The sequence below is a fragment of the Nelumbo nucifera genome, chromosome 1, assembly GCF_055504915.1.
Source record: "Nelumbo nucifera cultivar China Antique chromosome 1, China Antique-T2T, whole genome shotgun sequence".
Classification (NCBI taxonomy): Eukaryota; Viridiplantae; Streptophyta; class Magnoliopsida; order Proteales; family Nelumbonaceae; genus Nelumbo; species Nelumbo nucifera.
Window position 1 is genome coordinate 46,560,170 of NC_142649.1, and position 25,348 is coordinate 46,585,517.

A 25,348-nucleotide genomic window follows, 5' to 3' on the forward strand; every position below is an offset into this window, starting at 1 on the left:
TGTGTGTTTTTGAAGTCTGATTTATGCTCCTTAAATAGTTTATGAAGAGGTAAGAAGAAAAGGTAGGTGCTGGTTCAGAGAAAGCACCTTGAACAGTCACAATTTCAAACATTGCGCCTCTAAAGCACCTCATTGTGCCGTACACACGCGTGGGCACGCGTTGCATGGTATCAAACCCCCATACTCTCCACTACTATTTCTAAGGAGTGTAAATCAGCTCCTATTAAAATACTAAAAACAAAGCTTATAATTTTCCAATGCGGGACAAGTTCAAAACTGGGTTTTGTAAGAGAAAAGTTAATTTTCCAAACAAGTGTGCAAGTGCAATTTCTCATGTAATTAATCAATCAAACCTATTGGATTTAATCTCTTATGAGATTAAAATCCAACAATTCCCCACATTGATTGATCAATTACATAGTTCTCTCTCAATCCAAACTATACTATGACACAGTTATGCATACAAAAGGTGTTTATCAATTTAAACCTTTTGTTAGTATAGATATCTCAGAGCCCTGTCAAAGTTATTGGTGGTAAGACCTTAAACCAATTACTCTCAAGATAGACCAGAGACACCTATACACACAAAAATGTTCAGTCTCTGCAAGAGTTTCAAGTTTTTCTCAGCACTGGTATGGCAATGTAATTCTTTCCTGGTTTCATGAACAATCTCGAGAGCAAACCCAAACTCTCATGAGAAGCGGCACCACTTCTATGTTCACATAGGTGAAGTTCCACTATGTGTTCTGTTATTTGACACATTTCAGAACTTCATTAAGAGTTTAACTCAACCTCTCATCATAATGGACAATACTATTTATGTTGTGATGGGAAATTTCTCAATGTCAATGCTAATAGTCACATTGTTATAACTTGTTGTTACCCATTAAACCCAATACTGATGGTTTTTCAGTTCAGGTCGAGTTACCATTACAGGTGACTACGTAAAGGTTTTTAATCCCATCTCTTTGGTTGGCATTCTTACCAATTCTCTAGCCAAGCCCTTGGTAAGAGGATCAGCCAAGTTTTTACTTGACCTCACATAGGTTATAGTGATGACTTCATCTTGAATCAATTGCCTAACAAATTCATGTCTCAGACTTATATGTTTAGACTTACCATTGTAGGTACCACTGTAGGCTCTTGACAAAGTTGCATCACTATCACAGTAAATGAAAATTGGTGGAGCCATAGGACTAGGACAAAGTTTTATATCCAATAATAAATTCCTAATCCATTTATCCTCTTTTACAGCAGCCGCCAAGGCTATGAATTCAGATTCCATGGTCGAGTGAGATATACAAGTTTGTCTCTTGGATGCCCAAGAGATCGCACCCCCACCAAAGACGAAAATCCATCAAGAGGTAGACTTGTTATCTCCATTACCGGTAATCTAACTTGCATCAGTGTACCCTTCTAGTACAACTGGATAGTCACAATAAAACAAGCCAAGTTCCAAGGTTCTCTTGAGATACTCAAGAACTCTCCCATTGCCTTCTAGTGCTTTGCATCGGGATTACTTGTAAACCGACTGAGTTTACTTACTGCAAATGCAATATCAGGTCTAGTACAAAGCATAGCATACATCAAGCTTCCTACTGCACTAGCATACTCAAGTTGTGCAATTGCTCTACCAATATTTTCTACTAGCTTTATACTAGAATCATATGGCGTGCTATATTCTTTAAACCCTAAATGCTTAAATTTCTTAAGTACTTTCTCAATATAATGTGATTGACTTAATGCATAACCCTTCTTTTTAACTTTTATTTCCAAGATGGTATTTACTTCTCCTAAATCTTTCATTTTGAAGATAGAGGATAAGTAGTTTTTAGTTTTATTTATGCCAATCATATTTGTACCCACAATAAGCATATCATCAACATAAAGACATACAATTACACCATAATTTTTAGTGAATTTTGAGTAGATGCATCTATCAGCACTATTATGTTTAAAACCAAAAGCTAGAATGCAAGAATCAAATTTCTCATGCCACTGTTTAGGTGTTTGTTTTAATCCATATAGTGATTTAACCAGTTTAAAGACTTTCTTGTCATTTCCAGGAAGAACAAATCCTTTTGGTTGTTCCATATAAACCTCTTCATTTAAATCACCATTTAAGAAAGCAGTTTTAACATCCATTTGATGAACAGATAAGTGATAAATTGATGCTAATGCTATGAGTGTTCTAATAGAAATTATTCTAGCCATTGGTGCATAGGTGTCAAAGTAATCAATCCCTTCATTTTGACTAAATCCTTTGGCTACCAATCTAGCATTAAAAGTTTGTACAGTTCCATCAATGTTGTATTTTCTTCTAAACACCCATTTACATTTTATTGGTTTTGATCCTAGAGAACAGGTCTACTACTACCCAAGTGTTATTTGACATTATTGAATCCATTTCATCATTTATAGCTTCCTTCCAAAAGGCAGCATTTCTAGAGGTCATGGCCTCACTGTAGGTTTTTGGATCATTTTCAATGTTTAGGACAACGAGTATCTTATTTAAAATCTTCTCTCTATCAGCCTCGACCAAAAATACAATTGACTGAGTAGAGATAAAATATAAACCTAAGTGTTTCTCTGTTCTTTGTCTTTGACTTCTTCTAGGTCCTATTGTAGGTGTTACAGTTGTGTCATTTCTTCTTTTAGTCTCATTATTATCAACAGGTATTGAGATATGAGTTTCTCTTTCAGGTTTTCTATCATTTTCTGTGGATTCAGTTTCTGTAGATTCAGAACACAGTTTATTTTCAAAGAATTCAACATCTCTAGTTTCAATTATTATGTTGGACTCTAAGTCTAGAAGCCTATAGGCCTTGCTATGTTCTGCATATCCAACAAACATACTTCTCTTAGCTCTGAGTCCTAACTTGGTTCTTTTAGGATCTAAAACTCTATAATATGCTAAGCACCCCCACACTTTTAGATATGCTAAATTATGATTTCTTCTTGTCCATAATTCATATGGGCATTTGTTATTAACTCTAGAAACAATTCTGTTATGTAAATGGTAGGCTATTAGGAGTGCTTCCCCCCACAGGTTTAAGGGTGCATTAGCTTTTAACAACATGCAGTTTATCATTTCTGTAAGTGTTCTATTTTTCCTTTCGGCCAAGCTATTCTGTTGAGGGGTATAGGGAGCAGAACACTGATGTATTATTCTAAATTCTTCACAGAAAGAATTAAACTCATTTTTAAAGTATTCAGCACCCCTATCACTTCTAAGGATTTTAATTTTCTTTTCTAGTTGATTTTCAATTTCAGTCTTGTACAGTTTAAAATGTCAAAGGCTTCATCCTTAGTTCTCATAAGATAGACATAGGTGTACCTAGAAAACTCATCTATAAATGTTATGAAGTTTCTCTTACCTCCTCTAATTAATACACCACTAAGTTCACAGGTGTCAAAATGAATTAGTTCTAGAAGTTGAGAATTTCTCTATCTTGGTTAGGATTAGTTTACTCATATCTCACATTTTTCAGTTGATTCATTACTGTAAGCAATTATACCAAGTTTTCTCATGTTTTTTATGGATTTAAAATTCAAGTGTGCTAATCTATCATGCCATAAAGAGAAAGAATCAAAAATATAAGTAGAAATTTTTCCTTCATAAATACTTAATTTGAACATACCATTACAACCATATCCCTTTCCAATAAACATCCCATTCTTGGTTAGGATTAGTTTGTCGAATTCAAAAACAACTTTGAATCCCCTCTTACAGACAAGATTTATTGAGACCAAGTTCTTTCTAATGTCAAGAACATGGAGAACATTCAGGAGAGTCAATGTCTCTCCGGAGGTAAAGTTCAACTCTATGTTGCCTCTTCCAGCAACTTTGGCACATGTTTGGATTCCCATTTGTACCTCCTGACCATCAGTCACTTCTTCATATGTCTTGAAGTCTTGAACAAGGACTTGTCCTTACAAACATGGACTGTGGCGCCTGAATCAAACCACCATCCAGAAAACGGTTCTGCCATGTTGACTTCAGTAATCATGGCCACTAGATTGTCTTCTACCATGTTTGCAAACTTGGTTCTGCCTTTTCGATGTCAACAGACTCGAGCATAATGCCCCTTCTTTCCACAAACATAGCAGGATCCTTTCTTATTGTTGCTCTTCTTGAAGTTTCCATCATTCTTCTTTACTTGTAATGCAGGGTTAGTCTTCTTCGATCCGTTTTCCACAAAATTGACCTTAGAGTTCAGCATACCTGCTAGGGTCTTATCCCTACTGTCTCTAATCCGAGACTCTTCTTCAATACGAAGGTGTTGCTGAATTTGCTCCAAGGTAAGTTCTTCATCCTTGTGCAGAAGCTTCTTCCTAAGAGGGTGGAAGTTTGGTGATGATTGCTCCCATTTGGAAACATTAAGGAAGTGTGATGTCAAGGGATCGACTTTTGTTGACTATGACCTGTATTTCATGAACTTGCTCTAGTATGGGTTTATGGTCGTTCATGGTGAAGTCAAAGTATTCTGCAATAAGATACTTATTCGTACTTGCTTCTTGCACCTTGTTTTTGAATTCTAGGGCCTTCCAGATTTCTTTTTGGAGATGTAAGTTCCTTGTAGAAGTTGTAGAGCCGGCCTGATAAGGCATTCAGTATGTGTCATCGGCATAGAAATGAGTCATCTTCTCGTTTTGCTCTTTCCTTCTTTAGTTTTTCTAAGTCTTTGTCAGTGGGTTTAGGAAATGATTCGGGTCCAACAGATAGTATAGTTTTAGTGTGGTCAGAAAGAAGATCATCTTGTCTTGTCATCAGCTAAAGTTTGCTCCATCAAATTGGTCCAGTCGAACAAGATCTCGGTTCATCATCTTGATCGAAGTCATGCTTGCTTCTACCTCCATTGTAGAATAATGTTTTAAAATTGCTGGGAAATGGGGTAACTGTAACTTTGGAGGAGAAGCTCTCAGGCGCGTTTGAAGACACTGTCTTTAGAACGTTATTTGCCCCCACTCAGTTTTACTGAGTTTGCTGTTGGGTTATAGGCAAATCCGTTCCCAACATACAACAGAGCCTTGGGTGAGAATCTGCAACCAACAAAGTTGAAGAATCTCCGAAAAAACCTTCTATGAGACTATAGCAGACCGGACTGAGAGAGAGAGAGAGAGAAAGTGGATTTCAAAAATGTGTATTTTTGAAGTCTGATTCATGCTCCTTAAATAGTTTATGAAGAGGTATGAAGAAAAGGTAGGTGTTGGTTCAGAGAAGGCACCTTGAGCAGTCACAATTTCAAACATTGTGACTGTTTAAAAAATAGTTAACAGTTAATGACTGTTAACTTTGAATCGCACCTTCAACAGTCACAATTTCAAACATTGTGACTGTTTAAAAAATAGTTAACAGTTAATGACTGTTTACTGAGTTTGCTGTTGGGTTACAGGCAAATCCGTTCCCAACATACAACAGAGCCTTGGGTGAGAATCTGCAACCAACAAAGTTTAAGAATCTCCGAAAAACTTTCTATGAGACTATAGCAGACCGGACTGAGAGAGAGAGAGAGAGAAAGTGGATTTCAAAAATGTGTATTTTTGAAGTCTGATTCATGCTCCTTAAATAGTTTATGAAGAGGTATGAAGAAAAGGTAGGTGCTGGTTCAGAGAAGGCACCTTCAACGGTCAAAATCGCACCAAAACCAAAATCGCCCTTCACAAGCCACGCGGGTGCGCGCTGCGAGCAAAGTGCGCCTCATTGCGCTGCGCACACGCGTACACGCGCGTTCTATGGCATCAAACCTCCATACTCTCCTCTACTATTTCTAAGGAGTCTAAATCAACTCCTATTAAAATATTGAAAACAAAGCTTATAATTTTCCAATGTGGGACAAGTTCAAAACTGGGTTTTATAAGAGAAAAAACTAATTTCCAAACAAGTGTACAGGTGCAATTTCTCATGTAATTGACCAATCAAACCCATTAGATTTAATCTCTTATGAAATTAAAATGATCAAGTCCGAACTAGTTTGTCACTATTATGTACCTACAAAACCGTGTACTGCTCTTTGTATGTATCTACAATAATTATATGAACAAAAGCTTATTGTAATTTCTAAATGTAAAGCTAATCTCACTGGTTCAAATCATGGTGAGTGCATCATTCAATTCTTGTTTGCTATACATACATACAATCCATATGTTGAAAAGAAACCAATGGGTCGAACCAGAACTTATCATTGAAGTAGCTGGTGAAGTTGGCGAGGCTGTACTCGGGTGCACTCAGAACGTGGGTGCCTAGATCGATTTCCCAGAGCATAGCCACGTTGTCGACCACAATGAGATCAGAATCGAAGTAGATAATCCGACGAATGCTGGAGGGGAGGGATGGGATCAGATTCGTGTTGAATGTCAAACCAGAACATAGCTTAAAGTGCACTTCAGAGGCTCTTTTCTCTTTCTTCCTCGCAGAGCAAAGCAGGGATGAGACCCATGACAAGGTTAATAGCAGAGCAGAGTTTCAAGTTTCACTTTTACATTGGAACAACCAAACAACATAAGAGAAAATTTTCAAAATACCCCAGTTCAGTTTTCCTTTGATCACTAAACGGGGATCAAATTTTCCATACGTGTAAATTTGAATTTACACTTAAAACAAATGCAGCCTTACTTTTCAACATTCTTTGTTTTATTTCTTCAATTGCTGGGATGTTTCCTTTGATTTTATCTCTTTCAAGTTTCCACAGTCTTGGGGCGGCGTATTAATCAAGCGTGCAACAAGGACTATATATAGAAAAGTCCATAGTTTATTTTTTTTCATTTTTTTTTATACAAACAAAATTCAAATTCATTGACTCAGAGTTAAAGAAACCAACATTCGTGTTAAACCACCCCTTAAGATGTCATCTCGACCGTGTATTGGGAACATCTATTTGTCAATGTTTATGTCAATTCACAGATTGCTTTCGTTGTAATGACAAAGTCAAGATAGCATGTGGGTGCTTTTGTCTTGTGAAATTAACACAAGGGTATCAATGTGCCTGATCCATATATCTTTGGAAATGGTGAGCCTGGCTGAAAGCTAAGATCATTAAAGACTCATATCTTCACTTACGGTTAGCTCTCAACAGCCAAAGGATCATCACAGGGACCCCTACTGCAATGTCTGGCCAAAGGTAAAGTCATCTTAATTTCTCTTATCATCCCATCCTTCTTGACGAGCTCGTCTCGTCTCTAGTCTCTACATCTCCCAACCCAATTAAGAGAAGGAATTGAATAATTTCTTGAACAATTAATTAATGCCACAATCTGATCATGATTCATGAATATAATATTGTTTAGGTTAAAGGGCAAAGTTGCCTTAATCACCGGAGCTGCGAGTGGGATCGGCGAGGCCGCTGCAAGATTATTCGCTCAAAACGGTGCTCTAATAGTGATCGCCGATATCCAGGATGAACTGGGTCAACAGGTTGTGGATTCTATAGGCATAGATAGAGCAACATACAAGCACTGTGATGTGAGGGACGAGAAGCAGGTGGAGGAGACAGTGGCCTTCACCTTGGACAAGTATGGAAGCCTGGACATCTTGTTCAGCAACGCAGGGATCGTGGGTCCTTTAAGTGGGATTTTGGAATTGGAGATGGAAGAGTTGGACAAGACCATGGGCATCAATGTGGGCGGGATGGCATCCGCCATAAAGCACGCGGCTCGTGTCATGGTGGCAAGAAAGATACGAGGCTCGATCATATGCACTACAAGTGTGGCAGCGTCGCTCGGTGGCTGTGCGCCATTTGCCTACACCGCGTCGAAGCATGCTCTGGTGGGTATGGTCCGATCGGCTTGTAGTGAGCTGGGGGCCTATGGGATCAGAGTCAACTGCATCTCCCCTTTCGGATTGGCCACGCCTCTGTCGTGCAGTGCCTACAATCTGGATCCAAGTGGCGTGGAAGCACAAGCCTGTGCTGTATCCAACTTGAAGGGTATCGTGTTGAAAGCTAGCCATATAGCAGACGCTGCTCTATTTCTTGCTTCCGATGATTCGGCTTATATCACTGGACATAACTTGACCGTTGATGGGGGGTTCACTGTCGTTGCTCATAGTTACACAGCCAGCCGATGATGATGATGATGATGGTTGGTTCAAGGTTGTGGTAAAGTGATCATCGTGTTTAATTTCGTGTGTGATCGTATCTCTAGCTCTTCTCGAGAGATCGAGAGAGAGAGAGAGAATTATGGTGTTTGTGCTTGTTTCCATGGATGATTATAAAATATTCCATTCAGGATTGCTTAATTTTTGCTTTTGCTCTTCACGGTTCCGTTGTGCTATTTCCCTGTAAATCCAAATTGGAAACATCTAAATCGATCGATATCAAGGACGGTTGTTGGGTAGACATACAGTAAAGGAGGGGGTAGAGAGAACGAAGATACTAAAATGAAGTGGTGTTTTAAATTTTAAATGTTATTTTGTTGAGTTTGGAACATCATTTTTAAATGTATCCACTTCCTGTGTGAAGCCCAAGTTCTATAAAAGCATTCCTTGTTCCGTATCTTGAAATCCAACAAACTCAGCAAACCCCAAAATTTGGACAATTCTTGTGTCTCCATTAACCAATTTGTTATCCCAATTTAAGCTTTGTCTAGATCGTTTCAGGAGGATTTTATATATATTAACATATTGCAAAATTAGCATCTCTCTCTCTCTGAGTTGGACCTTTGTGAAAAATAATATTAGAATTCGCATATGATTGTGACCTCTGAACAAAACATGACATACTTGGGACCCAAGTAAAAAGCAGATCACTAGTGTTTTAGAGTCTAGGAGAACTCGCTTAAGGAGTTGAGGTGATTCACAAAGCCATGGGTTTGTTCCTTGGGATGTATTAGGGATGCAACTTGAGCGGGCCCAAGTTGTGTGATCAATTTACAATGTGGGCTGGACTCAGGTTGGAAAGATCAGGCTTGACCTCTTGTTTGGTCCATTCTCAGGCCTTAGACCCAAATCTTAAGATTGGGCCTGGGCATAAACCCAGCCCATCCCACCCAACTTGCACCCTTAGTTTGAATGACCATGGCACCTGACTAATTCTAACAAGGATAGAGCTCTGCTTTTCAAAAACGACAATAAGTGGAAGGCTTTCCTTGTCTCTCTGGTGCTTGAACATGGATTGCAAAGTTTCCATGTGGTGGTTGATAGCGGTAGCAATCCTCTAAACAACATTTGATGTACACTAGTGAAAAGACCACACATCTAATCTTGAGTAAGAAATAAGGAATCGGGTTTGGAACTTGATTTGGGTATGGTATATTTTAAAGATTAGCAGTTAAGGGCAAAAAAGCTTTTTGGATAAATTACAAACACCCCCTGTATTATGGGATAGTGACAAAGCCCCTTGTACTTTAATTTTTGACAAACACCCCTTGAACTTTAGCCATTAGATAAAGATCCCCTTCGTTAGTGCTCCATCAGTTAACTTTGAAAAAGATTCTCATCCAACTGTTTGAAGTTTTTTAAATACCTAAACTACCCTTTTCTTTAATTTATGAAATCAACTTACTTTTTTTTTACACTTTGTATTGTTTATTGTCTTCTCTATCGAAGTAAACTGAAATGGATATACTATAAAGGCAACGGTTTATGGACATTTTGTCCTCTTAAACTCTCAGCCCCTTTGTAAAATTTGAAGAAGGGGACTACATGGATCTTGAGATTATAATTTGCCAAACCTTCATGTTTATCGGTCAGTGATAATGCTTTCTAATGAGTATGGACAATTGCACCACTTACCTAATAGTGAAACACCTTTAAATGCAAAGGAATTGAAATAAAAACTCGAAAAGAGATCTTAAAACTATTTTTTCTTTCTTTTACATTTGATTTACACAAGAAGCAACACCATATCAAGTCTCAAGGAACATTGCTCACTTTCTCAACTGCTTGGACCCAATAATAAGTAGCTAAAAAGACATTGTGAATGCTGAAAATAGGAAAATACCATTATTGCATCCAAGCACGGATATAGGAAATATTTGAAAAGCCAAGAGCAAGAATTGCTACAAAATTTTTTGACAATCCTCTTATTGGTCACTGTGAGCTCCGGGAAGTTTATGGCTGGCTCAAAGAAGACAAAATCGTCACCCATTTTTCAGAGGAAATGAGTCATTATTTTAATTTTAAAATTTCAATTTATCTTCGAAATAATGACTCAATTCTCCATGGGAATGGCATTACGAATATTGGATTCCAAGGATTGAAAGAAGGAAGGTGTTAAGCACCTTTATCTCCAAACTGTTGTGGAAACCCAATACGGGAGGTTTTTAGGCTCAATTTGTAGTGAAAAACCAATATAAATGATTGTTAAGAATTCCTTAAATCTAGTGAAAAGCACTTCCAAACTCTCCCAACAATCAAACCCATTGGATTGAAAAACACTTCCAATTTAAGGAGTGTAATTGACCAATCAAACCCATTAAATTTAATCTCTTATAAGATTAAAATCCAACAATCTATCAATCACAAGTGTGAGAGTTTTCCAAACTATTTGAATTCTTATAATACGACACTAGGTCGATTTGCAGGGAAAGAGATTCACACGTTCATCATATATTCCCTTAACCAAATGAATCATTGAGAGGGGGGAGAGAAAGGACCTAATAAAATATAGATTATGATTTTGGATAAACACGCAATTAGAACATATTTGATAGTTACATGTGCATACATAAGTGCTTGAAACATTAAATTACTGGTTGCCCATGTTTTATATACTATAGTCATTAAAAACAATAAAACTTGGAAGGATGACGTGGGGTGAGAAGGATTTGGAGTGGAGTTGCTTTAAGGTTTGTCAACCCAGCTTTCTCCGTCATATCAACCGGTGCATCTGATGGGGTTGCAAACTCGAATCCCTGAAGCAAACGACCCAGTGTCAAGTTAACCACCCGAAGGGCTAAGTTGATTCCTGGGCATGACCTTCTACCTGAGCCAAAAGGGATGAGTTCGAAATGTTGACCCCAAACGTCCAAATTCGTATGCCTTGTAAGAAACCTCTCAGGATTGAAATTGGATGGGTCCATCCACACTGCTGGGTCCCTTTGAATCTTCCAAATGTTTGTTACTAGGCGTATGCCACTCGATACATAGAAGCCAGCTACAGTGCAATCCTCGGTAGAGATGTGTGGTGCTGATAGTGGAGCAGCTGGGTATAGGCGAAATGTTTCCTTGATGATGGCTTGAAGGTATTTCAGGTTCTCAATGTCTGATTCCTCCACAGTTCTTTCTCTTCCAACTTGGATGTCCAGCTCCTCTTGGGCCTTTTTCATGGCATGACGGTTGTTGAGTAGCAACGAGATATACCAGGTTAGGGTCACTGCTGTAGTATCATTACCACCCAAGATGAGATTCTGCAAAATAATAACCCAGCGCACACACATGAGAGAGAGAGAGGTATTAATTAATATCAAATATGCATACCAGGCATGTTGATTTGATGATGGTACCAAGGTTGTGATCAGGGAGCTTTGAATCTCCAGGATGGACAACATGATGTCCATGAAGTCTTTCTCATCTCTGGCAACGCTGGAGAGAATCCTATGTTTGTGCTCCTGCAACCATACATCAAGAAAACAGTAGTTCTTTGGCTGTTCTCTTCATTGCTCTCTTGTAACCCTGCAGATCCAACCAGCCAAGAAAAGGGATTGCATCAGGCAGTATGAATAACCCCATCAAGTGGAAGAAATCCCTAATTGCTTTCTGACACCTCAGTGCATCATCTCCCTCATCAGTAACACCAGCAACTCGCTTTCCTGCAACCATTCTAGTTATAATATTAAGTGTTAAGTTCCCAAACCATTGCTTCATTTCCACCAGGACTTAGTTCAGGCGGCCTTGATCTAGGGATGTTGTAGCAGTAGTTTTATTAACCCATAGCTCATATAGATGTCTTATGGACATGTCAATCTCTGAGGCACCCTTCGCGAGCGCATACTCCAATTTCACACCGCTTGGTCCGTATAGAACGATTCTGGCTCCACTGCCCTGCTGATTTGATGAGCCATCCACATGGAGGATCCAGAGCTCCTCATCCCAGGTCGGGTCCTGTCTAACAAGGAGAGAGGCTACGCTAGTTGGAGCCTCACTATGCTCGGGCTCGGCCAACTCAGGGACCTCGGTGCTGAAAGTGCATTCTACGACGAATTCGGCTAAGGCTTGGGCCTTGGTAGCAGTTCGCGGCTTATAATGGATGTCGTATATGCTGAGTTCGATGGCCCACTTTGTCAATCTACCGGAGACCTCGTGCTTGAGCAAGACTTGCCTCAGAGGCTTATTGGTGAGGACAACGATCGTATATCCTCGTCAACTGCTAACCAACACTCCGGGGCTAGGTTGCGTTTCTTCTGCCTAACGGGCCTAACTACAGGATCAGTGTTCAGTTTGTGAGTGATGATTTTAGGGTCTATGTCGGGCATCTCAACCGCGGACCATGCAAAAATATCTAAATTTTGAAGTAAGAAACTTACCAGCTGAGATCGCAGAGGCTCCTCAACCGAGGCGCCGATCTGGAGAGTCCGAGTTGAATCCTCTGTCGAAGTGGGCATAGAGACCGTCTCTTCTGTGGGTGTAGCTTGCTCTTCATGATACTCTGCAGGTCGTTCCAGCTCGAGCTCATCTACTGCTTTGGCTTTCCCTTTGAGGGCGGCAACGTAGCATTTGCATGACTCGAGCGTATCACCTCGCGCTACCCCGACTCCGAAGTCCGTGGGGGACTTCATGGCCAGATAATAGGTGGAAACCACCGTGCGCAAAGTATTGGTGACTGGCCAATTTATTATGGCATTGTACAGGGAGGAAGTCATGACCACCAAAAAGATGTGCTCGAGCCTCACTATGCTAGGCAGGTGCCGACCTCCACTGATACGATGACTCTCCCCAGGGGCCTGACTTTCTCTCCGCTGAAGCCCACCAAGGGGGTGTTCGCGGGGTTGAGATCGCTCTCCTGAAGCTGAAGCTTGTCGAAAGCGGGCTTGAAGAGTATGTCTGTCGAACTACTGGAGTCAACGAGGACATGCTTCACCTCGAAATCATTGATTCTTATCTTTACAACGAGCACGTCATCGTGGGGGTACTGGACTCCGTGCGCGTCATCCTTAGTGAAGAAGATCGGTTCCTCTGTCTTTGGCCGCTTCGGGGGATTCCGCTCTTCTCTTTCGATCTCACGAGCCGAGGTCCTTGCCACGGTCGAGGTGCAGCCCGCGACGATTGATCTGCCGGTGATCATTTGGATCGTTCCCCGAACTGGCTTTTCTTCAGGTGGCTGCCTCTGTAGTTGGTCACCTTGCCTGTTGCTGGACTCGGGAGCATCTCTACCTTGCTTCCCCTACCGCCCTGTTTTATTATCATTTTGTACAAAATTTCTTAAATATCCACGACTGATGAGTTCTTCTATCTCATCGCAGAGGTTTTTACAGTTTTTGGTACTATGACCATGATCTTTAGGAAAATGACAATACAGATTTTTATTTCTAACATTCGGATCTCCTCTCAGCCGGGGTGGCCACTTCACGTACGGCGCATCCTTGATCGCCATGAGGATGTCAGCTCACTTCGCATTCAATGGCGTGTAGTTCGGCCTTTCGGCTGGAGGAGCTCGAAAAGACTGATCTGGGGTATTGGACTCCCCGAGCTGGTTCTTTCTTCTTCTTGTTGTCCCCGTGGGTCGAGGACTCACTTTCCCTTTTCCTCTTCTCAGGCGGGTTCTCGCTCTTCTGGTTCATCTCCTCCTCCGTTCCGATGAATTGATCTGCGAGCTTGAGGAATTCAGTTACATCCTTAGGTCTGTTGACAACCACGTGCCACTTGAACTCCTTGTGCGTTATGCCTCTCTTGACTGATGTGAGCCTCACCGCGGGGTCCAGGTCAAGTATCTACAGGCATGCATCATTGAATCTCTTGATGTAGCTGCAGATGGACTCCCCTTCCCTCTGGACTATGCCGAGGAGGCTTTCTTGGGTCCTCGGGCATCTCTTGCTGGAGACAAAGTGCGAAGTAAAGATCCGTACGAACTGCGCCCAGCTTTTGATTAACCCGGACGTGAGGTTCCTATACCTTGTGCGAGCTACCCCCTTAAACGTAGTAGAGAAAGCTACACACATGTAGGACTCACTTGCTCCAGCTAGGTGCATCTGTGATTGAAAAGCATCTACATGATCATTCGGGTCGAATGACCCATCGTACTTGTCTAGGGGAGGTACCTTGAAATCTTTCGGCATTGGGACGGAGAGGAGTTCGGGAGCCAGCGGAGATGGCACAGAGAGGAGCGGAGTGGCTTTTGCTACTCCCGAGCTTGCTTCTTCCTTTAGTTCGGGCAGGATCTAGGCTGTAGCTCGGCGAGCTCTACGACGTCTCCATTGCTTTTTTGTTGGTTCTACGTTGGTGCTTCTGGCCTCTGTGTTGTCAGGCACCGTTCTCACGGGGAGTGGCTCAGATTGCTGGTGATGGCTACGGATGGAGGGACCTTGCCTCCTCTAGTTCTCATAAGGTAGACATGTCAAAGGCTCCATCCTTAGTTCTCATAAGGTAGACATAGGTGTACCTAGAAAAGTCATCTATAAATGTTATGAAGTATCTCTTGCCTCCTTTAGTTAATACACCACTAATTTCACAGATGTCAGAATGAATTAGTTCTAGAATTTGAGAATTTCTCTCAACACTAGGGAATAATTGCTCCCACTTGTAAAGATTCAGGAAGGGTGATGTCAAGGGATCGAATTTTGTTGACTATCACCTGTAGTTCATAAACTTGCTCCAGTATGGATTTATGGTCGTTCACGGTGAAGTCAAAGTATTCTGCAATAAGATACTTATTTGTACCTGCTTCTTGCACCATGTATTTGAACTCCAGGGCCTTCCAGATTTCTTTTGGAGATGTAAGTTCCTTGTAGAAGTTGTAGAGCCGGTCTGATAAGGCATTCAGTATGTGTCTTCGGCATAGAAGTGAGTCATCTTCTCGTTTTGCTCTTTCCTTCTTTGGTTTTTCTGAGTCTTTGTCAGTGGGTTCAAAAAGTGATTGCAGATTCGGGTCCAGCAGATAGTATAGTTTTAATGTGGTCAGAAAGAAGATCATCTTGTCTTGCCATCGGCTGAAGTTTGCTCCATCGAACTGGTCCAGTCGAATAAGATCTTGGTCCATCATCTTGATCGAAGTCATGCTGGCTTCCGCCTCCATTGCAGAATAATGTTCAAAAATTGTTGGGAAATGAGGTCATTGTAACTTTAAAGGAGAAGCTCTAAGGCGCGTCTGAAGACACTGTCTTTAGAACGTTATTTGCCGCCACTCAGTTTCATTGAGTTTGTTGTTGGGTTACAAGCAAATCCGTTCCCAAGATACAACATAGCCTTGGGCGAGAATCTACAACCAGCAAAGTTAAAGAATCTCCAAAGAAGCATTCTGTGAGACTGTAGCAGACCGGACTGAGAGAGAGAGAGAAAGAGAGAAAGTGGATTTCGAAAATGTGTGTTTTTGAAATCTGATTTATGCTCCTTAAATAGTTTATGAAGAGGTGTGAAGAAAAGGTAAGTGTTGGTTCAGAGAAGGCACGCAAATTGTGCCTTAACAGTTAATGACTGTTACGTTTGAATTGTGCCTCTTGATCACACCCAATCGAATCAACGGTTAACACGGCACCAAAACCAAAGGCACCCTTCACGAGCCACGCGAAGTGCGAGCAAAGTGCGCCTCTAAAGCGCCTCATTGCGTGGTATCAAACCCCCATACTCCTTTACTATTTCTAAGGAGTGTAAATCAGCTCCTATTAAAATACTGAAAACAAAGTTTATTATTTTCCAATGTGGGACAAGTTCAAAACTGAGTTTTGTAAGAGAAAAGCTATTTTTCCAAACAAGTATGCAGGTGCAATTTCTCATGTAATTGACCGATCAAACTCATTAAATTTAATCTCTTATAAGATTAAAATCCAACAATCTCTCAGTCAAAAGTGTGATAGTTTTCCAAACTATTTGAATTCTTATAATACGACACTAGGTCGGTTTGTAGGGAAAGAGATTCACACGTTCATCATATATTCCCTTAACCAAATGAATCATTGAGATGGGGGAGAGAAAGGACCTAATAAAATATAGATTATGATTTTGAATAAACACGCAATTAGAACATATTTGATAGTTACATGTGCATACATAAGTGCTTGAAACATTAAATTACTGGTTGCCCAAGTTTTATATACTATAGTCATTAAAAACCATAAAACTTGGAAGGAAAACGTGGGGTGAGAAGGATTTGGAGTGGAGTTGCTTTAAGGTTTGTCAACCCAGCTTTCTCCTTCATATCAACCGGTGCATCTGATGGGGTTGCAAACTCGAATCCCTGAAGCAAACGACCCAGTGTCAAGTTAACCACCCGAAGGGCTAAGTTGATTCCTGGGCATGACCTTCTACCTGAGCCAAAAGGGATGAGTTCGAAATGTTGACCCCAAACGTCCAAATTCGTATGCCTTGTAAGAAACCTCTCAGGATTGAAATTGGATGGGTCCATCCACACTGCTGGGTCCCTTTGAATCTTCCAAATGTTTGTTACTAGGCGTGTGCCACTCGGTACATAGAAGCCAGCTACAGTGCAATCCTCGGTAGAGATGTGTGGTGCTGATAATGGAACAGCTGGGTATAGGCGAAATGTTTCCTTGATGATGGCTTGAAGGTATTTCAGGTTCTCAATATCTGATTCCTCCACAATTCTTTCTCTTCCAACTTGGATGTCCAGCTCCTCTTGGGCCTTTTTCATGGCATGACGGTTGTTGAGTAGCAACGAGATACACCAGGTTAGGGGCTGCTGTCTTGATTTTGCCGTCGGTAGTGCTCTTGTGAGTCCTTGCCCAGCGTAGGCATGAGTAGAGAAAGAAGGATAAAACAAGGAGGCCAGCTATTAGGGATTTCACCAGGAGCAGAAGAGAATCCATGGTGGCCAAAATGGAAATGAAGTTGAGGTGGGAGACAGTAGTGTAATACTTAATTACTTGTATAGGAAGTTCCACTGGCTGGTTTTATGTTATCGCCATAGTTAATTTGTGGGACACGTACACGCAATATTTGAGAGATCACATTTCAGCACCACAGTATATCCCGGTCGCTGTCTATTAGGAACATCTTCCCATGATGACATTATTAATTGGTTGGTTCTGTTTGTGAGAATTTTGCAATGGATAGAATGCAAAATATTTATGGTCACAAATAAATAGATGCAAAGCTGATTGGAGTACAAAATTTGTATCCGGAGAAAAATTCCACCAATTTTGTTGGCTGATTGATGGGACTCATGAGTGTCTCAGATAAGCAAAGGGCTGCTGCATTCAGAAAAGCCGTCCCTTTGTTGAGGTTGCGTCTCATTGTTACCAACTTTAATATTGACAATTTACGCTAGCTTTCAAACTTTACATTTGTTTTTTTCTTTTTGTTTTTTAGTAGCTTTCAATCTTTACATTAGATTCCTATAATTACTGAACACAAGGGCACGTAAATCTTTGGTTGTAAAATAGAGGATGAGAAATCAAATTATTTTCTTTTGGGATTGTGGGTTAGTGATTTGGGTCAAATAGATCAATCGATGATATGATAGTTAAATTATAAATGTTTTAAAATTAAAAAAGTACAAGTAATCAAAATAATATATAAAAAATTATATATTAATTATGTCAAACAAAAATTAAGTATAATAAGTAAAAATTATTTATATAATGTAGATGATATATAATTTAAAACAAATTCAAAAGTAAAACTGTTTTCTTATTTAGATGGTGGGTCAATGATCCAACTTTTCAAAGAAACTCATGATATCATAATTGGATAATAAATATTTAAAAAAATAAAACACAAACAATGAAAAAGTAAAAAATTCTACCACATTTGGGAACATTTATAATGTTATATATTCATCATAATAAATAAAAACAATTATTAAAATAAAATTTATTTTTATTCATGGCAAAACTTAATGGAATGCAAAATTTAATAATGATAATAATAATAATAATAATTGTTATTGTAATTTAAATTTTTCACATGTGATACACATGCACATTTATAACAAAATTTTGAATTTATTTTTAATCATATTATTATTTTTGTTAATTTTGAATTTTTATCTTATTTATGATATATTTAAAATTCAAGTAATTAATATAAAAAAAATTCATATGCATTGCATGTGTTTAATTACTAGTGTATAAAATAAATAGGATAAAAAAATAAAAACTGAACACCAATCAAATAGTCGTATTTGTCCGGGATTAAATGAGTTCCATTGCCGTAGATTTCTGTCGATCACCACTCTTACTTGATAAGAGGTCTATATTCTATGGATACTGACGTAGGCGCATGGCCTGATCCAATAGCGTGCATGCGTACACGCAGCAGAGGCACTACAAGAAAAGTAACCTTTAATCACTGTTTCTCCGACAACGAACTAAAACCCGTTGCTAAAAAAAACACATATATATACATATAATGACGATTGCTAGGCCGTGGCTTATATCTCAATTTACCCCAACGGTTTTAAAATTGACCGTTGCAATATATAAATTTCTATATAGCGGGATTAGAAAGCCGTGCTTAGATTGGAAATCTAATATAAGTCTCCCTAATCAGACATGTGCTCACTTACATTCAGACACCTATCATTTCAAGGATTTGAATAAAATGAAAATGTGTCAAAATCTGATAGTGGTAGTTTAAGAAATATAATCCATTAGACATGTGTCAAATTTTGATTAGTGGTAATTCAAAAAAAGAGCTCATTAACATGCAGAGTGGAGTTCACCACCATGTAGAGTTGTGGGAAGTGGGAAGCTCCCACTTTCAATCATTTCCTTAAAAAAAGGAAGTTGTGCTATTAATTACTGTTAACTATTAAACTAATTAATTAATTCCAGCTACTAATTACTAATAATAATAATTACTGTTACTTACTTCTAATGAATTAATTACAGCTATTAATTACTAATTAATTACTCTTAACTACTTCTAATTAATTAGTTCCAATTATTAATTACTAATACTAATTATTCACTAATAAGAATTAATTACTAAAAATAATTACTGCTATTACTTAATTGCAGATAATAATTTATTAGTGACAATATTGCTCATTATTAATTCAGAAAAATAATTTCTTATAATAATTACTTCTAATACTTAACCACTGATAATTTATTACTGGCAATATTGCTCATTATTAATTCGAAATGATAATTAATAAATATTTTCATAATGGTAATTAATAATTCAGAAATAATCATTATATATTTATATTAAATCATATTAATTATTTTCAGAATAAATATTTAATGGTAATTATTTATATTATAATTATTGTCAGAAATTATAATTCATACATTTATATGAAATAATTAACAATATTTATTATAAGTAGTTATAATTAATAATAAATATTTTCATAATGGTAAATAATAATTTGGAAATAATCATTTTATATTTATACTAACACATATTAATTATTTTAAAAATAAATATTTAATGGTAATTATTTATATTATAATTATTATTAGAAATTATAATTCACACATTTATATGAAATAATTAATTATATTATTATAAATAATTTTAATTAATAATATTATATTAATGAATTTAATTATATTATTATTATTAATAATTATAATTAATTATTACTAATACTAGTGATGATAATTATTACTTTGGAATTTTAATTAATTAATGATAATTAATAAGTATTTTAAAAATGTTAATTATTAATTGGGATATAATAATTTTATAAAAATATTGTTGGTGTAACTTATTTACATTATTATTATTACAAGTAATTGTAATTAATACTATTATTATTCTCCAATAAATATTTCAGTTAGTTAAAGTTAAATTATAAAACTTTCAATTATTAAATATTGTTAAACTTAAAGAATTATAAAAGCAAATATTATTTTATGAATTAACAAAATCATAATTATAAAAAATTAATTACTTAATAAAAAAATATAATAAAAATAATAATAGTAGGTAATAATAATAATAACAATACTTTAGTATTACTAATTTCAAAATCAATACACACATAATAATAATAATAATAATAATAATAATAATAATAATAATAATAATAATAATAATAATAATAATAATAACAATAATAATAATATACTTATTATTATTATTGATTTCACAATTATTAATATATTATTAATTTATTAATAATACTGATTATTATTAAAAAATGTTAATAGCAAAATTTAATTACTTAAAGTTATTTGTTGAAATTACCCATTTTAATTCGGACAATTATTAATTATTAATTTCTTAAAATTATAATTTACAGAATAATTTTAATTACTCTTTCATTAACAACCTTATTTTTGAGTAATTGGTATTTTATGTTCAATAATTTTTTTTTGCAAAAATCCAAATAACTTTTCATTTGCAATGCTAACCATTTTATTTTTCACTTACTCAGTTTTCCAAAACAAAAGATAAATAAATTAATGATTTTTACCTATTTTTATCAAGTTGTTGTCATTGATGATGATGATGAGTCAACTTTTTGAAAGAGAGGGGAACTCAAAATAATTAATGACTTCTGATGATGCGCAATCCGGTCGGTCCGAGCTGCCGGTTACCTCGCTTCTGACGAGATCGGAGGTGCCTCAAACAAGGAAGAAAATGGAGACTTCCAGGGAGGAACCCGGTTGGGACACTCCGAAGCTCAAGTTAGTGCTCTTTCAGAAGGCAAGGGAAATGAGGAATTCTAAGACCAGAAAATGCAAGAATCACAAACCCCCTTCTTTGTGAGATGGGGGCCTTTTATAATCACCCTGTGTGCTCACTTCCATGCCTTTACCAGATCGGGTCGCTTCCTTCTGTCAACTGCCAGTTCGGTTGTCATAACCTCCACTGCCAGTTGCCAGGGCCGCCTCTGTTCGTCTAGGATGGCGATGGCAGGTGGTCGTTGGATGGCGGCTGTCGTGTCAGTCCTCTGATCGGTCAGGTGCGCCGCCTTCATGTACGGTCTCCTTGGCGTCAGGCACTGTTGCTCAGTCAGGCGATTTGGAGCCGAAGTGGTCTTTTAATGTGAAGTCTCGAGTTCGGATAGGAGTGTGGCCCGAACTGCCCCTAGGTGAGTAGTTCGGGTTTTTTGCCTTTGGTGCTCCTTGTAAGGCTCAGGACCTCGAAGGGAGAGCTCGAGACTTTTTTAGTTTGAAGCTCGGTTCGCAGGTTCCTGAGGGAGCTCGGCTCTCTTTAGCTCAGAGCTCGGGTTGCAGGTTCCTCCTCGAGCTCGGCTCTTTAGCTTGGAGCTCGGGTTGTGGGCCTGCTGTCGTGCCGAGCTAGCGTTTCTGCCAAGTCACTCTCGGTTGCTTCCACGTGTCCCCCACTCCCCGTGCTCGGGGTCTTGACCAGACATGGGGAGTTCACGGGACGACAGGTAGATTTGCGTCGGGACACTTGAAAGAATGGTAGGATCCATCTAATGGACGCCATAAAGGTTGCGGAATGGGTGGGCGAATTTCAAAAATTTTCCTACCTTCTCCCAACTAGGAATCATATTCCCTAAATTTACAATACAATATTCAAGGATCCTACTTGAACCATAATCAAACAAGATCTGAACCAAAAGATAAAAGGGAGGAATATACTTGATCCGGAGAAACAGTATCTCCCAAAGTTGGTGTTCACGCCCAAAAAATACACCATGATCCGTTCCTGCTGAAGATGACACAGCTGTGGATGGAACAGAACCAGCAGGGTGCGTCCTACACACTAGATCCTTCGCAAGAACCCTCTGGAAGCACTAAACACTGAGTCTTTTCAGTCTTTCTTGCAAGACTGATGTCAAGAACTGATTTCTTGACTTCCTTTTGCTGCAAAGATCAAATCTTGCAACAGTGAATGACGGCGGCTGGAGGAGAACTCTTGGGACGAAGATGGCTGAAAAACTGCTTCTCTTCTCTCTGGAGTCTATATGAGATCTAATCTCAATTCGCAGGAAGCTTTCTTGCTTTTCACCCTTGGTTCGAAATCTGATATATTTCTCTTAGGGTTTCTCCTCCTTTCTTTTTGATTAAGAAACCTCCTAATGAGGAGTTATCCCAATCCAAATCAGTATTTGGATAGGGGATTATCTTAATCCTATCTGTAGATAAAGTTAGCTTACTCCTGATCTTATCAGGAGGTTACCAGATTCAAATCTAATTTGAATTTGGTCTCCAAGAGTGGATAAGGTTAAAGGCCCAATCCTTTTACTAACATTAATCTCAGATTCGCCCCATAGATGGGTGATCATATCAGCCCACCTTGCAATGGGCTTTTGGCCCATTAAGTGTTCAGTGTCTAATTACTTTCCAATCTACTGCGCAGTTGGGCTTCTTTGTATGGCGTGGGACCCAAGCATTGATCTACACACCAGCCACATGGGTTCGGCCCAGCCTTTAATACAAGGCCTAGCCGAATTCACTGAAAAGCTCAGTAAACCCCTGAGTCCATCATATGGACCCTATGGGCCCAACACTTACATTAAGTGGTCCCTGGGCCAAGCCATCTTATAAAAACCCAGGGACTGTGGGCAGGTGCAAGATTAGCCCATCAGGTATTATCCTAAATGGTCTTACACTTAACCTCTCAGCCCTTAATGATCAAGCACTGCCCGACAAGAGAGGACCTCTCCCTCGGCTGCAAGGAACAGTGCCGTACTCTCCTCTCACATGGATCCCGGGAATTAAAACCATTTGCAAACATTTTGAAACTGTACATATATATATATATATAAATATATTAATTTTGCAAAACAAAATTCCAACGATTGAAATCAACTGCCAGCAGTTTGGTTTCCATCAGAGAGAGTGCCTTTCCCGATCATTACCCTTTGTCCGACAAAGGGGCTGATCCTGTCACTATGATCACCCACTCAGATGAATTCTCAGACTGTCCCAACATACCCAGGTTTTGACCCCCGCTAAGGATCTCACTGAATGGCATATCAAAGACAGCCCGATCTGACACCTAGTGAAATGTCATAATCGAGTCTAGGGGTCAGGTGTAACTTTCCAATTTTGCCCATATGTCTCCAAGGTCCAGGGCAATACTGGAAATCTGGTCCGGTTCAAGGATTCAAGTAATCCCATACGGCATGTGCCTCGGGTCTTACCCTGGTGGCTGAGACAGGCCATCCCAACACTTGGTGGCACACCAGTATCAGCCTTGGCAGGATAAATCTCCCCAGACTTATCCAACGGCTGTGAACATTTAAAACTAACACGAATCTCTATAAGTGTCCAGTTTTAGGGTTTTACACAGAATTAAACCAAACAACATGAATCAAACATGCACTTTATTTATTTCCACTAAATAACAAAAGTACATCAAATCTGATTGAAGCTAAGGGCATACAAAAACTGTCTAACAACACTTTGGCCATGATCAGGAATGCGCGATTTGATCTGCTTGTTCACGGCTCAACCGGGGTTGGCTTGGCTTGCTCAGGGGTCAGTCCCGGGCTGCGTGTGGCTCACGCGCGTCAACGATTTTCAAATTTTTAAATTTTTGAACTGCGCGCCAAACATGTGTCAAATTTTTATTAGTGGTAGTTCAAGAAAATAGCCCACTAACATGCAGAGTGGAGTCCACCACCATGTAGAGTTGTGGGAAGTGGGAAGTTCCCACTTTCAATCATTTCCTTACAAAAAGGAAGTTGTGTTATTAATTACTATTAACTATTAAACTAATTAATTAATTCCAGCTACTAATTACTAATAATAATAATTATTGTTAACTACTTCTAATGAATTAATTACAGCTATTAATTACTAATTAATTATTGTTAACTACTTCTAATTAATTAGTTCCAATTATTAATTACTAATACTAATTATTCACTGATAAGAATTAATTACTAAAAATAATTACTGCTATTACTTAATTGCTGATAATAATTTATTAGTGACAATATTGCTCATTATTAATTCAGAAAAATAATTTCTTATAATAATTACTTCTAATACTTAACCACTAATAATTTATTACTGGCAATATCGCTCATTATTAATTCGAAATGATTATTAATAAATATTTTCATAATGGTAATTAATAATTCAGAAATAATCATTATATATTTATATTAAATCATATTAATTATTTTCAAAATAAATATTTAATGATAATTATTTATATTATAATTATTGTTAGAAATTATAATTCATACATTTATATGAAATAATTAACAATATTATTATAAGTAGTTATAATTAATAATAAATATTTTCATATTGGTAAATAATAATTTGGAAATAATCATTTTATATTTATACTAACACATATCAATTATTTTAAAAATAAATATTTAATGGTAATTATTTATATTATAATTATTATTAGAAATTATAATTCACACATTTATATGAAATAATTAATTATATTATTATAAGTAATTTTAATTAATAATATTATATTAATGAATTTAATTATATTATTATTATCAATAATTATAATTAATTATTACTAATACTAGTTGATGGTGGGCAATCCGGCTGGTCCTAGCTGTCAACGACCTTGCCTCTGAACAGAACTACAAGGAACCTGAAACGGAGAAGATGAGGAAGCTCCGGGGGGAACCCGGTATGAATGCTCCGAAGCTCAAGTTAGAATTCTTCAAAGGCAAGATAAAACTAGATGGCGCAAAGTTTGCATACCTTGTTCTTGGGGGGTAGGGAGCCTTTTATAACCACCTCGCGCACTCACTTCTAAGCTTCTGTCAGATCGGGTATGATTATTTCTGAGCTCTTGCCAGTTCGGATGTCATCCCCTCTGGCTGGGCAGAACCGCCACTGCTCCCTTTATCGGAGCCGTCTCTGCGGCTGGTGACGACGGTGGCAAGTGGCGGTGGCAGGTGGCCGTTTGAAGTGCGGCTGTCAAGCATCAGATCCCAAGTCAGTCAAGTGCGCCGCCCTTGGATACGAACATCCTTGATGTCAAGTATGGTACGTTTGTTCAGTCTAGCGTCCTGGAGGTGAAGTGCTGGAGTGGTGAGCAAGATGAAGTCTTGAGTTCGGATAGGGGAGTGTCCCGAACTGCCATGAGGCGGGCCAGTTTGGGTCACTGCCTTGTGAGGCTCGGGGCCTAAGGGAGAGTTCGGGCTCCTTGTAGGGAGCTCAGACTCCTAGTAGGGAGTTCGGGTTCCTTGTAGGGAGCTCGGGCTCCTAGTAGGGAGTTCGGGTTCTTAGTAGGGAGCTCGAGCTCCTAGTAGGGAGTTCGGACTGCTGGTAGGGAGTTCAGACTGCTGGTTCCTCCCTTTGGTGCTCACGCCTTGGGTGCGTTGTTGTTCCGAGCTGTTTGCCTTTGCCACGTGTTGAGTGATGACGAGGTCGGGCCAAATCT

The 25,348-nt window shown here is 38.5% G+C and overlaps 2 protein-coding genes and 1 pseudogene across 3 annotated transcripts; 1 reads left to right on the plus strand and 2 right to left on the minus strand.

Moving 5' to 3' along the window:
- The first annotated feature begins 6,964 nt into the window (after positions 1–6,964).
- LOC148803204 (short-chain dehydrogenase reductase 3b-like) lies at positions 6,965–8,491 on the plus strand. The gene is made up of 2 exons (XM_088886525.1): positions 6,965–7,121; positions 7,288–8,491. Exons 1-2 carry the CDS (start codon positions 7,108–7,110, stop codon positions 8,063–8,065), a joined length of 792 nt encoding a protein of 263 aa, XP_088742651.1. The 5' UTR covers positions 6,965–7,107; the 3' UTR covers positions 8,066–8,491.
- A 2,068-nt stretch (positions 8,492–10,559) lies between these two features.
- On the minus strand, positions 10,560–11,830 carry LOC148803205 (strychnine-10-hydroxylase-like; annotated as a pseudogene). Its single transcript, XR_016081246.1, has 2 exons — positions 11,417–11,830; positions 10,560–11,346 (listed from the first exon to the last, which is right to left on the minus strand). The product of XR_016081246.1 is annotated as a strychnine-10-hydroxylase-like (transcript).
- A 4,238-nt stretch (positions 11,831–16,068) lies between these two features.
- LOC148803206 (tropinone synthase-like) lies at positions 16,069–20,984 on the minus strand. Its single transcript, XM_088894540.1, has 2 exons — positions 20,823–20,984; positions 16,069–16,877 (listed from the first exon to the last, which is right to left on the minus strand). The coding sequence occupies exons 1-2, from the start codon at positions 20,982–20,984 to the stop codon at positions 16,194–16,196; spliced, it is 846 nt and encodes a 281-aa protein (XP_088750666.1). The 3' UTR covers positions 16,069–16,193.
- Positions 20,985–25,348: the final 4,364 nt, after the last annotated feature.

Excerpts from the sequence above, each read along its gene's own strand:
- LOC148803206 (XM_088894540.1), bottom strand. The coding sequence starts at position 20,984 with ATGAAGGCGGCGCACCTGACCGATCAGAGGACTGACACGACAGCCGCC. Across the intron at positions 16,878-20,822 it reads GAAGGAAGCGACCCGATCTG|CTGGCCTCCTTGTTTTATCC; the intron begins GTAAAGGCATGG and ends AATCCCTAATAG.